General features: G+C 47.2%; 1 protein-coding gene across 3 annotated transcripts in view; it reads right to left on the bottom strand.

Moving 5' to 3' along the window:
- The window catches only part of FGF13 (fibroblast growth factor 13), a 272,150-nt gene that overhangs the window by 71,149 nt on the left and 186,538 nt on the right, over positions 1-14,463 (bottom strand). Inside the window, exon 1 of one of the 3 annotated variants that reach the window (XM_060249483.1) lies at positions 5,209-5,497. The exons of the other annotated variants lie outside the window; for them this stretch is intronic. Coding sequence (XP_060105466.1) covers positions 5,209-5,398 — 190 coding nt within the window. The 5' untranslated portion in view covers positions 5,399-5,497. Of the gene's footprint in view, positions 1-5,208; positions 5,498-14,463 lie in introns of those variants that run through there. 3 annotated transcript variants of the gene reach the window in all.

Raw genomic sequence — 14,463 nt, 5'->3', positions numbered from 1 at the left:
GTCAACATTCACTCCAGTGTTTCCAAACAGTGTAGAAATGAGCCTGGTTCACATGTGCAGCAGGATGAGGTGGCAGAATGCCAAGGGGGGAGAGTGGGCCACAGACAGGGAAAGCACCTTTTAGAATGCTCCCAGCTGAAGCCTCCTTGCCAATAGAAGGCTAGCCCAGCCGGGGGGTGGGGAGCTGGACTAGAACTCTTTCTCCCTTAAGTGGCAAGATTTCTATCTGGCGTAAGTCTATTTAACAGGGAGGTACATTTAAGACTAGAAGAACCTGTCACTTCAGGTCCAAAATGCTGTGCACTATTTTATCACCTCATTCTCCTGCAGGAATATGTAGGGTTGCCAATCTCCAGGCTGTTGCTGAAGATCTCTCGGAACTATAATTGGTCTTCAGAGACTACAGAGATTATTCCCCTGAAGAAAATGGATGTTTTGGAAGGTGGATTCTATGGAATTATATCTCACTGAGTTCCCTCCCTTCCACAAACTCTGCCGCTGCCGTCCCCAGGCACCAAAGCCTCAAATCTCCAGGAATTTCCCAACACAGGGCTGCTAATCCTAGGCAGGTCAGGCCTAGTCTTGAATTACTACCAGTGTTTGTGTGGGTGTCACTGTTTACCAAATATTGAGCATTCATTGTAACAGATACCCAGTACACCAGGATTTTGGGGTGTGTACAAGGATGCAGACACCCCAAGTGGTCATCTTAACTTGAGCCATACAAACAGAGAACTCTCTCACATTCTCTTCCATTGTCTCGATGCCCTGTTGCAGTAAAAATTGGGATCCTCTTGGAGCACCATCCAAGATCCAGCCATGCCCCCGCTGGAGCTGTGCATGTGCGCATGCATATGCACACACTTCTTTGGAAACTAAAAGCTGCCAAATTTATTCCAGAGGTTGGCAAATGAGCTACTGAACCTCATGGTTTCAAGTAAAGAGCACCACAGCTGTCATGGCAAGATCAGCTTTCTAGGCAAGGAAAAGCAGCCTTAAGAAGAGTCTCATGGAGGGACCTTTCCTTCCAGAAAATGCCAACCAACACCTGCGCCACAGGCAAATCTACATCTACAAAATGGCTCAGGATGTCTGCCCCTACGAAGGAGGGGACTGACTACAGCCACTGCCTGAGACGTTTCACGGTCCATTCGAGAAGGAACAAAACAAACCACTAGACTGCATCCTACAAAAAGCCCCGAATTGTCAGTTATGCAGACTGACTGAGGTAAGTTTGTATGCTAATTTAGAGCCTACTAATACAACCACATTATCGTTTTGTGGGGATATTTTAACCTACAAGCCAAAATGGAGGAGATGCCAAACAGGGAAGCTGTCTCTCCTTTTCTTTAAAGTGCTCACAACAGTGCAAGAGGAGGCACACAGCAGTGATGAAAGGCTTAACCCAACCACCCTGCATGCCACAATCTAAGTCCCACATGCAGCTATAAGTCAGGTTACAAAGTTGCTGGGAGGTTCATGTTCTCTGTCAAGTCTAGTTGGACCCTTTAAAGGCTGGGCTACATGGGATGCTAGACATTCCATGGACAAAGATCCCAGCATTTAAAAAAAAAATGGTTGTCAGGTGTACTGTGCAGAGCCTAAATGGAGATTAAGACTGTGACAACGGGGAAAGGGGTTTATAAGCCTTGTCATGCCATTTTCCCAGTCTGAAATGGTCCTGGGAAGTACAGACATTCAGGGTGGTATGGTGTGGTGGTTCTGACGTGCGACTAGCAGCTGGGAGCCTAGCCTTCATGTCCCCCTTCAGCCACTAAACTGACTGGATGACCTTGGGCCAATCACTTCCTCTCAACCTAACCTACCTCACAGGGTTGTTAAGCTCCTAGGAGACAGGGCAGGATAAAAATAGACACAGATTTTCCCTGTTTGGTCCTGGTAGAATTTTTTTAAAAGGGGTTTCTTTTTTCAGAGTCCACATAAGCCATAAGTGGTGTGCGTAGGAGGCATTTGGAAGGGAAGGGCATGTCTGAGACATCCAAAACAGAACTTGCTGCCTCTCCTGTTGGAGCCAGTTCTTGACGGCAAACCCAACTGTCTTGTTGGGTGAGCTGCCTCATTCCCCAGAGTGGTTCAAGCATCAAACTAGGGCAGTGAAGACCTCCATTCACCTTCCCACTCACCCAGGAAGCTTGGTGGGTGACCTTGCTCTAGTCACTCTCAGCCTAGCCTACCTCACAGGGTTGTATGACTGGGGAAAAAGGGAGGATCATGAGGAGGAAGGGAGTCTCATGCATCTGCCCTGAAGGAAGGCCAGGAGAACAACTAGATGGACATTAAACTCACCACCTGTCTACATTCTAGTTCCTAACAGCCAGCCAAAAAGCTTTGGCCGCTTCATGGTTTGGAAAGCCTGTCACCTCAGGACCATGCAGGCATGACATTTTAAGGAGAAAATGTGAGCTGTATCCCTTAAGGAGACAAACAGTGAACGTGACATATACCTTTGGAAACCCACGCAAGAAGCAGCTGGTGACTGCTGTGGCTCCCAAAGCCAGCATATGTGTACCTAGAGATGGGTCTTCCACCACATAATATGTGAAACAGCATTTAGGCTTTCAGCAAACAGACAATGTTTTGGAATTCTTTTTTTGGCAAAGTAAAACAACTTTGCTTCCCCCTTTCTGAAATGCGCTAGAGCATTTTGCGGCTTCCTCCTCCTCCATCCACCCCTAGGCTTATTTGGAATCCTACGCTTTCTGCATAATTCTTACAAAAAGTGAAACGTTGATAAGAGAAGAGACCTAGAAGAATGAATGCAGAGATCCACTGAGGGAGTGGAGTGGGGTGGTGGTGTAGCGGAGAGCAGCTTAGAAATCATCACTCAGCCGAGTCTCTCCTTTCCAGCCTAGGCTACCTCACAAAACTGTGGAGAAGATAACACAGGACAATATTATACTGTGTGGAAGAAAAGGGAGATTTAAAATATAGTTTCTAAATACTTAGAAACAGCTAATGCAGTGGGAAACTAGTCCCCAGAGTCTTATTCTCACCTCACGTTACCTGAACAGGGGTGTTGTTGGAGAGGAGAGATCATACCTGACATTCACAACAGAGACAAAATCGGGACAAAATAGTTTTATTGTAGCATAAGCTTTCAAGAAACACAGTTCTCTTCATCAGATGCTCTGGATCTATGGCCAAAGTAGGGACAGGTATGGAAATAAAAACTGAGAAATAATGACACTGCGGGGCAGTGGACAGAGTGCTGGACTAGGACCCAGGTTCAAATTTCGACTCTGCCGTGAATCTCACTGGGCCACCTCATGACAGTCACAGGGTTGTTGTGAGGATAAAAATGGGGGTGAGGTGGGGAACCTTGCATGTCAGACTAAGCTCCTTGTAGGAAAGGGCAGAATAAAGCTCAAAAAATAATAAATGCCATCCTTCAAATTATGTTTGCGGGAATCCGGAGAAATTAATCAGGATGCACGACACAAACAAATGTAAAATCAAAACATCAGACAGATTTCCTGATCGGTGTCTATCTGTGCAGCAGAGAAAACAGAAGAGGCCTTTTGCCATCAAATTGATGGTGTTGGGTGGACCGAGAGAGAAACCAATCAATTGCTGGTATGTGTAGGAGGAAAGCAGAAATCGACAGTTGTCGTCAACAAGCAGGGACCTGTCGTCCTCTCCTCTGTACAGCGCCACGCGCACAGATGTCCCTGCATTAATAACAGAGAATCTGGGAAGCAGAGGAAGCCTGGCAAATTGTAAGGAAAAAATGTGTGCGCATGAAAAAGCTTAATTTACTTTCTATCCCATCTACATAGGTGAGTATGGAAGAAGCAGAAATTAAAAAAAGAAGGAAGGTACAAAAACAATTTTTTTTGTGAGCACAAGGGGGAGGGGAGAAAACTGAGGCTCGAAAGCATATATATATATATATATAAAATAAAAGGCAGCATAAAAGAGAAATGGGATTTGAGCGTTTAGGAAAACAGAAAATGTTTTAAAACTCAGTATGAATTTAGTGTGCAGAGCACTGGAGGTAGACCATGCAGGCCCAGGTGCAAATTGCTGCTCATTCACATAGCTCATTCAGTGACTTTGGGCCAGTCTGCCTGTTTGTCTGTCTGTCTGTCTGTCTCTCTCTCTCTCTGAGTGTTGCCTACCTCACAAGGTTGTTGTGGCAATAAAATGGAACAGCAGGTTGTTTGCTGCCCTGTCTCTCTCTCTCTCTCTCTCTCTCACACACACACACAGTGTAGCCTACCTCACAAGGTTGCTGTGGCAATAAAATGGAACGGCAGGTTGTTCGCTGCCCTGTGCTTCCCCAGGATGGATGGGGTATAGTTCAGGTAATGAAGGAGTATTTGGATGCCAAAAGAAACACAATGCCAAGGTGTCTGCAGGCGCATCTGTCTAATGGTTAATCCCTACACTGTATTTTCTTGAAAATGGGAAAGAAGCTGGTCTTATCCCCCATACACACCAGGGAACTGCCAGTCACACATAGAAAAAACACACCTTATGGGCACATTCACACATCAGGGATGCCTGTGTGGGAAAGAGCAGAAAAACTGCACTGAGGCCCTCAGTACCACGCATGCCAACTGCATGTATGTCACCTATGAAAATTTCGGCAAGCAACATTCATGCTGTACCCAACACAGAAGAAGCAAGTTCCATGAAGGGAGGACCCTAAGACCACAAGGACTTCCTCTGCTCATCCCCCCAAGGTCCAACCAGACCAGCATTTGGTTTTCCCCAAACCCTTGGGAGTTCCCAAACAGGAGAGCACCACAGTGTTCCCGTCCTTCCCCCCACTGTACACGAAGGCTGCATCTAGCGGTCACGAGTAACGCCAACAGGAGAGAGACTTGCACAAATGCTCCCGCAAAGCCACCTCCGCTAGATGGTCGTGCAAGGCACACAGGGTGGCCATGAGCTACCTCGAGAGCGCGCTTTGCCCCCCACACAGCAGACGCCACCAGAGATGCCCCCTCGAGAAGGTGCAGCCACCAGGGAGCCCGGGCAAGGAAAGCCCCCCACGTCCCATCTGTAGCTGGGCTTCACCTCAACCTGCCCAGCAGAGCCAGCGGGACTCCCTTCGGGGCTCCTGAGGCTCCAGCTCAGAGGCGGCAGCAGAGGACCTGCTCTGCATACCGAAAGCGCTCCCCGGCTGCAGCCGGGGCGCGGAAGGCAGCTGCAGCAACGCACCCACCCAGCCAGCAAGCCCACCTGGTCTCCTCCGCCGCCTCTTCTTGGAGCCGAAGAGCTTGACCCGGGAGAAGACGCTGAGCTTCTTCTTGTCGGCGCAGCTGGTCTTGGACTTGCTGGGGCTGCTGACACATTTGCAGGCGTTGGATTTCTCCCGCTCCCGCGCTTGCCTCTTCTGACGGATCAGGGAGCTGGCGATGGCTGCTGCCATGGCCGCCACCCTGGAGGGTCACACGGCGGGGCTGCGGGGGCTGCTTGCGGGGGGTGCCCCCAGCATGCTGCTCTCGCCTCCCCGCGGGAAAAAAAGAGCCGGCCGGGCAGCAGGCCGGCGCGGCGGGGCGAGCTCTCTCTGGCGCTGGAGAGGAGAAGGAGAGGGGGCTCCCCGCCCGGGCTCCCCCTCGCCCACCCCTGCCCAGCCCCGCTCGCCTGGCCGCCCTGCTGCTGCAGTCGCCGCCTGCTCGCTCCGCCGAGGGTGAAGGAACCAACAGGTCACTCGACGACGGGGGCGCCGCACGCAGCGCCGCGCACCGCCACCAGCATCGGCGCTCCTCCTCGCCCGGAGCGCCCTTCCTGCCTTCCTTCCTTCCCGCGGACGCCTGGCAGGCAGGCGCTCAACCTGTTAGACGCCGGGGAGGGAAGGCAGCGAGCTGCCCGGCTGGCGCTTCCCAGTCCTCCGGGGAGCCCCGGCCGGCAGCTCAGCAGCAGCAGTAGCCCCTCGGCGGGGACGCGTCAGCCGCAGCAGCTCCCGGAGCGAAGCCCTGCCGGCGCCTGCCGCATCGCCCGCAGCTGCCCAGAGCCAGCCCGACGTCCCAGCCCGTCGACGGCGGCGGCACCCGCAACGGAGCCTGCGCTCTCTGCTGCCCGCCGAGGAGAGCCGAAGACGCGCCAAAGCCCCCGAGCACGGCCGCCCTCCCCTCCCCAATGCAGAGCGCGGGCTCAGTGCGCAGGGGAGGGAGGCGGCGGAAGGCAGGCGCAGCTGCGGCCAGGGGAGGCAGCCGCTCACTCCCCCCCCCCCTTACCCCTGCCGCCCGTCGGTCGGAGGAGGAGGAGGAACCGGGGAGCAGCCGGAGCCGCCGCCTCCCGGGCAAGCAGGAGGCAGACACCCAAACAAACGTGACTGGGGTTGTCGTGGGAAACCAACCGGACCCGTGTGCGGCCAGGCAAGTGGCCAAGGAGACTGGCAGGTGAAGAGCACAGAGGCATCGGGACACGACGCCCTCTCAAGCAGGCCCCCTCGCCCCAGGAGAGCCCTGCAGGACCAGCCTGATGGTTCCCCCAGTCCTGTTTCCCCCGCTGCTGGCCGAGCAGACGTTCGGGAAGGCTCCCCAGCGGGCTCCCCAGGGCCAAAGCCTCCCCCTCCCGCAACGGGTAGTCGCCGCTTCTGAACATGGAAGAGCCATTCAGCCGCCCGCACCAACAGCCACTCCCAGAACTCTCCTTCATGGACTCTAAGCCCATCTAAAGTACTGGCCCTTTGTTAAATCCTGAGGCAGTGAGTTCCAAAAGGTGGCTGTGTGGCTTTGAAGAAGTACTTCATTCCACTGCTACTGAATCTATTACCTCTTGGCTTCATTGGGGGCCTGGGGTTTCTCTGATTAGTGGAGCTGGGCTGGTCCTTTTCTTCATGTCTTGTATCAGAACCAAGAACCAGGATGAAGGGGGTGGCTTTAGCTTCAGGCTAGGATCTGGGGAAACAAGAGCTCAGGTCTCCACTCTGCCATGGAAGAGCCAGGAACACACACTCAGCCTCACCTACCTCACAGGGTTGCTGTTGTGAGAACCCTTTGGTTGTCCCCTGGGGAGAATGGCAGGATATAAACAAACAAACAAACAACCATCACAGATGGCCTGTCATCATGGCTCTCCCATCACCAGTTGCCTTTTCCTCACCTTCCAAAATTTTAAAAATATGGCTGTGTGGTGATTTCTGGGAAGACAATATTTCAATCTCCTTGAGACCAGGACCTGTGTTTTAATTATAAATTCTCTGCATATTTGCATAGCTAATTTGACTTCCATTCCCACCAGTGTTCCCTCTAAGCTGAGTTAGTGTGAGCTAGCTCACAGTTTCTTAGCCTCTGGCTCACATATTTTTGTCTTAGTTCAGGAAGAATGGCCGCAGAGCACACTAATGTATGCAGTAGCCAAATTGGTTGCTCACAACTTTAATGCCAGTAGCTCAAGAGGTAGAATTTTTGCTCACAGGACTTCACAACTCAGAGGGAACATTGATTTCCATTTCAAGCTTTTCAGTCACATCCTCCTTTTCTGTCATGGAACTCAAGGAAGAATCTATAGGGAAGTTCACACCAAAACCTGAGCCTGGCGTCGCACACCTTATGCCTTTAGCCCATGCTCTGGAACAATCAAAGGAGGGGCTGTAACTAAGTGGCAGGGCATCTGGTTTTGAACGCAAAAGGTTCCAGGTTCAATCCCTGATAGCTAGTCAACCCCCAGTATCTCTAGTCTGGTAGCAGGTGATGTGAAAGACCTTTGCCTGAGCTACTGCCAGTCTAAGTGGACAATATTGACCTACATTGACCAATACTCTTAGAGTAGAAGACAGCTTCATGTGTTCGTATGAAGCAGGTAATGATTAGAGGGGAATTAGACATGGTCCTTGGGGGTTTTTTGGGGGAGAATGCTGAAGCCAAGTAAAACTTGCATCTAAAAACACACACAACAAAAACTGCATTTCCACAAAATCTATTCCTGATGACTGTACCAAAACCTGCCATTATGCATTTGAGAAATCACCTATGTGTTCACCTAAAACAGTGATGACCTGATTTGCATGTCTCAATGAGCACTGTGGTTTTGTGCTATCATTACATCCTCCCAACTGCCAAGCTGTTTCCTGTAATATCACCAAAACATGCAATATCATTCTTCTTGTTTGGGGCCACTAACATGAAGAATGCAAGAACGTGTAAGTAGTTCAAGACTAGCAGTGCTATGATGTGCCACACTGGACACAATATGAGTTCACTTGAAAGCATGCTTGTGTGGCCCCTAAAGCATGTGTTGTGGCCTAAAGCAGAAATGTGTGTATGTTGAACTCTGGGGCTTAAATGACACTGAACCATTGACAAAGCATAACAGTGGTACAAATAGACCTGGGTATATTTCAATTCAACTAATGCAATTTATGTGAGTTTCTGGGAGCCATGAAAATGAAACCATGAAAGTGGAACGAAGCCATGACAATGGAATCCCTCTGGTAGCTTTCAAACATGACCAAAAGCAAGTAGTTATCCTCTGCAGTTCTCCAAGTTACATCCTCAGGTTTCTGTTCTACTTGACAATAGATGCTTCTAAGTTCTTAATAGTTTCTTCTACCATTCACAGTAGTTTTCTAGAGGGAAACCAAGAGTCATTCCAAAGATCTCCAATGAAAACTTGAGAAAGTTGGAATGAAACAACTCAAAAGCACAGCTTGCCAGCCTCGGGCTTAAACATCTCATGCTGGAAATGGCCCTCATGCTATGGCTTACACGGTGTAACAGCTACACTGTTCTGTGCTCAGAATGCAGGGACTTTTCTTCAATAGTTGCTCAGAAGCTGAGCAGTTGCAATGCTTAGATTCAGATTCAGTGGTCATCAATACAGACAGGATGACATATACATCCATGCGGCACACAGAAGGTAAGATTCCATAACACCATTCACACAGACACAGTAAGCACTAGTATAGTTTAACAGAGGGACCATTTGTTTGGGCATATGCATAGCTCAGTTCAGATCTCTGCATAGGCTCCATACGCCATTATCCTATATTGTCTCTTACTATACAAGGTAAATGTAAGGTTAAAAAGGAGTCAATCTATATATACTTCCTCAAGCCCCCTAGAGAAAAAGCAGCCAAGAAACAGTTTCCCCAGCAAGAGAGTCCTTCTGCATGACCAAAGAGGCATGCCTTGACCTGCAAAGGTGAGGGCAGTTATAAAGCTGCATAGATGGTTCTGAGTAGGACCTGTGAGTTTGTGCAAGGAAAGGGATACCCTTGGAGAAGCTGCTCTCCAAGCTTAAAGAGGCAACAGTCACACTTCACAATGCATAGATGCCTGGTTCTGTTCCTGCTGGCAGCATCCCAGGATCATCATTGTTACATTTGCACAAGTGCCAAGAAGAAGAATGCCAAGCCCATTCCAGGTTTTGCAATCAAGTGCAGTTAATTCAGTCCCTTGCGACCCTGGGCACACATGTGCTTCTGTGCACCGAGGGCTTTCCTAAGTAACGCCCTCTCTTTAATTGCAGGCTGCTTTCCCACACCATGTTCTTCAAGGCAGTGTACAATATTAAAAAGCCAAAATGTCCAGAAAAGGCAATTAAAAAACAATGAACCAGAAGAGTAACTATTAAAATGCACCACTAAACACAGAGCAGCTGATGTGAATAGTGGCCACAGACCAGCACAAGTTGGGAACAAAACACTAGAAAGTTGGGATGATATAACCCAAAGAACGGGAAATCATACACGTTTTCAGGCTTCTTGTTTATATGCATGAAGGAAATTGATTGACCTCATGGATGGCTACCAAGGGGGACCATTTGACACAGAAAGGTTCTTTAAAGTGATCCTCATTTACTTACTTTCATCGTCATATCAGAAAATCCATTGGATGTTTGTAAACTAATGTTTGCAAAAGAACATTATATATATATAAATATTTACAGGAAAATTACATAATTGTTATTTTCCAAAGATCAAAGCAATAGAATATACTAAGAACAAAGGGAAATTAAAAGATATATTCTAGTGCAGGGGTGTCAAACTCATTTGTTATGAGGGATGGATCTGACATAAATATGACCTTGTCAGGTCTGGCTATGAGCATCATAAAATGTAATGCCAGGTAGCAGAGATATAAACTTTATAAAGGACACATGCAAACACAATTAAAGATTTTAAAAAGCTTAAAGTATGCTAGCCTTACATATAGTATTGGAGTGGGGGGGTGTAGGGGGAAAGAGACCATTCTGCATCTGCCTACTTGCTATGCTTAGACATCTAAAACATGCTTCAAACATTAGCACTCGTTGGTCTTAAAGGTGCTTTCTCTGTACCTCTCCCATGAGATCCAGGGAACTGGGCAAAGGAAGCTCTGGCTCTTTCCTTCCTTCCCCAGGGGACTGGCGGTGGGGGAGGGAGAGCCTCAGCCAATAGAAGGAAGAGAGGCTTGGTTTAGTAGTGCTGCTGTGCAATTGAGAGAGCTTGGCAAAGCAAGCTCTCCCTCCCCCCTTCCTCCCCAAGGGAGGAACCTTAGCCGATGGAGAAAACAGAGGCTTTGCTCTGTAGCTCCCGTGTTATTGAGCAAGCCTGGCAAAGCAAGCTGTGATGCAGAAGGAAGAAAGAGAGAAGGAGAAGGAAGCAGATGACAACTAGTTGCTTGAGGGCCTGATAGGAGCCCTCTGGGGGGGATGGGTGCCCGATTCAGCCCCCAGGCCACATGTTTGACACCCCTGTTCTAGTGCATTTTATTCCTGCACTATCCTTCAGCACAGAAATGGAATGCCTATAATACTAAGGATAATAAAATCTTTGGCACAGTTCAACTCATCTCCCATTCCCCGCCCCCCCCCCCCGCAAGAACCTATTCTGTTGTTCTAGCCATATCCCCAAAACAACATTAAAACTACAATCACAACTCCCAATCATTCTTTGCTTTCTTTTCTGATTCCATGCCTCCTTTTTGATTTCAGAGAAGGAAGACTCAAAAAAGTCCAATGCAAATTTCCTCTTGGAGTCGGCCTACATCTGAAACTTTCACAAACCTATTATATTTATAAGCACCAAATTACTGGGCACTCGAGAAAAAATTAAATGGGTCCTGCCTGCAGGCTTATATTCTCAAGCGATAAAGCCAAGGCAAAGGAGAGGAAAGCTAGAATGAACATTTCCCTTGAAGGCCTGACATTCATCTGAAATTTGGATATGACCAGAAAGTCCCCATTTTGATGCAAGGTTAGAGGGGTATATTGGAAGTAGGCTAGCCTTACATATAGAATGGAGCGGAGAAGGGGGAGAGACAATTCCTCATCTGCCTACTTGCTATGCTTAGACATTTGACATAAGCAAATGTTCACATGTTAGGGGAAAGTGTGGTTGGGGCCTAATCCAAAGTGCACAGATGTTATGCAACCAATTGCAAGCTTACATATACTGTATGTTCAATCATATGTATAATGGCGCATAATGATAATGGAGGGTTTGGCCCATTCAGATGAGGATGCTACCCCATGGATGACTGCTGGGATCAGTGAGCCAAAAGAGTGAGCCTTTCGCCTCCATTTCTTACCACAGATAGGGTCAGAGGATTATTAATTCTAGCCCACATCTCCCTACTGTACCACCCATGTCAAGGCCTGCCATACTTTCCCCCTGCCTCATGATCTAACTTTGGTCAGCTTGGCCTGAGGTAGGTGAGGCTCAGGCCTCAGATTCAGTGGGAGCTCACAGGAGCACAGCTCCTGAACCTTTCTGAGAGTTCCACCTCCTCCTTCTGAGAGTTCCACCTCCTTGTCCATTGAATAGTATTGCAGCTGCATAACAATCTCTGGATGAGCTCCACCACCTATTTTTCTACAAAACGACCCCTGATGAGGCTATTGTTAACATGAAGTGGATTGGTGTGATTTCAGAAAGACATGGCATGAGGCTGTTTCCAGGCCTCACATTGTGGTCGCACACCATTCTCTTTTCTTGGGAGTAGGATGTGATCTCAAGAAAGACAACCCCATTTTCAACAGATATTCCACCAGGAATGCAAAGTGAGGTTTGGAGTGGACTGGCCCTTCAACCAACTGGGAAAATTCCCATTGACTGGATAATTTATTGTTATCTTTGCCTCGGCCCAGGTCTAGCTGCATCTGTGCCCCCTGAGACACTGCTAAATTGGGGCCATTTTGGTTCTGTTTGCTGCAAGGATCTTTTAAGGTCCATGTCAGCCCCTGACCTGGTGACCTTTATTACTGTAGAGCCATGCAGAGCTTCAGTAGCTGGAATGGCAACTCAGCTTGCAGCATTTATAGAGAAGCTTTCATTTGGCCTACCAAATGTTTCAGCTTATATGGATTATCTGGACAAACACATGTCAGGGATGCTTTAGGCAGGCCTTCACTGAGCAGGGTATTGGTCTAGATGGCCCATATGGCCTCTTCCAACTCTATGATTAGTTGAAATATATAACCATTGCAAAGAACATTGTGGGAAAGGAAGGAGAGAGGGTCAGTGATAGAATTCTTTGCAATTTTCCCCATCTGCGGTGCGTCACATTACTGGAAAACATTTTAAAGTGGAAAGCAGGTTTTGTTCGGGAGCCAATCTACATATTTGGGGAGGAACATTTGGTGCACTCACTTTGAGACTTACCAGTTCACACCTGAACAGAGGGATTATATAGCTAAATATTTCCTTATCTAAAAATTCATTGAACACAGAAAACTAGCATATCAGTGAGAAGCGAGATTTTTTCCCCTGACAAGCGAGCTTCCTATGTGCAAGGAGTTTTTAAAAACCAGTCTTATTCAATCATGTGATTCCTCCACCTGTGCTTAAAGTGGCACAGTCCAGAAAGAGCTTTACCACTGGGATTCTGCTCACATGATTTCATGATTCACATTTGCTTGTGTAAATTCACTGGCCTTAACAGGGAAACAAATCAGCCTATGGAAAAAAGAAAAGCTCTTTGGTGGTTTTGAAGCAATGTTAATTTAAACTAGACTAGTGTCCAGCTCAAACTCATGTACCATTCAGTTGTATGGAAATCACACCAAATATAATGGGGCTTGCTTTCGGGTGAACATAACATTGTACCTGGGTTTTTATTTAGTTTGGAATCTTCTTAGCCAAGGGATATGCAGAACATGCTAAAATAATCACTCTGGGTCTTTTAAAACCGTTCGTTCTCTAGTACAAGTATTCTAGTTACATTCCTCATTTTCTTTACGATATTTTTAATGTAATGACAGCTAGATCAACTTTTCTTTTTGCTGTAACAAACCAACAAAGTTTAATCCAGGTATCCAATGCTACCCTTCAGCTTAATTCTGCTGTTTCAGCCATGTGCCAATACATTTTGTTTTATTTTCTTAATATATTTTGTATACATTTTGAAGTTTAGAAAAAGTCAGAATCATAACCATTTTGAAAAGAATATTTTAAAAGGGGAAATATCCCAGTGATTGTCCAGAGATAGATTCTTGTCACAGACATTACTGGGGCAGCTTAGCTCTCTCCGCTGTAGGGCGTTGGTTCAGCCAGTAATTTGATCACTTCTCCTAGTCAAATGGTTACCTTTCGCATTAACGAAATATGCATTACCATGATGTAGCTTTTGCTAAATTGGTATGCAAAGGAACATTAGCCTGCGGAACGTAATCTGTTGTCTGGATACAATTTTATTTAAAGAGAGGTTTTTTAAATGGCAATTTACACCTGGCAATCTCATTTTACGCCATCTTATTTTGAAGTGGCTACCATCAAACTCGTTGGGGTTCTCTTCCTAGTTGAGAAGGTTGCCAATAAAACGGGTCTAGGAGCAACAAAAATTATTTGGAAGTTTGGTTCTCCCCTCCTCTTCTTTTAAAAAATAATTTCCAGCATGCATATGTCATGTGCATTATCAGTAGAGATAAATCTTTCAATACATTTCATCAAACAGTGAAATAATTCCACGCAGCTCATATAAAGCACATTCACACATACAGGGCAAACAATTGCCCATTTCATCAGCAGACACAGGTATCTTCTATACTATAATTTAGTTCCCGTTTCCTTTTTAAAAGATTTTGTTTCTGGAGTTGCCAGATCAAATAGATGATGATAAGACACACACATGCACACACACACAAAACTGCATTGTGGACTTTACCAACCTCTCTCACCTTCAGGTTTCCAATAGCCACCCTTAACTCAAAGTGGTTCCCCAGTATTACCCCACCCCAACATTGCTTCCTTCCATTCATCTTACCTGAGTATGACTTCCTCATTCCCCCCAAAGCCATGCTGCCTTAGGAGCTGCTGCTGCTGCTGCCCTTCACAATGGCAGCCTGCATTTGAGAGCAGGCTCAGAAAAAGTTTGGAGGCATATTTAAAGTATTCTCTAAGGTACTGGCTAGAAACATCAAGCCTATCTTTGTGGTATAAAGAGATCATTAATGGGCATTAGGAGCAGGAGACCATTACGACTTTCAGAGATCATAAAAAATGCATAGCCTCGAAGAGTCATTTTCTGGCATCCTCACACCATTTCTTGGACATCGGTTGGTGCTACT

Source organism: Heteronotia binoei, chromosome 11 (genome assembly GCF_032191835.1).
Source record: "Heteronotia binoei isolate CCM8104 ecotype False Entrance Well chromosome 11, APGP_CSIRO_Hbin_v1, whole genome shotgun sequence".
NCBI lineage: Eukaryota > Metazoa > Chordata > Lepidosauria > Squamata > Gekkonidae > Heteronotia > Heteronotia binoei.
The sequence above is the reverse complement of the archived record's forward strand: the minus strand, read 5'-3'. Positions and strand labels throughout refer to the sequence as shown.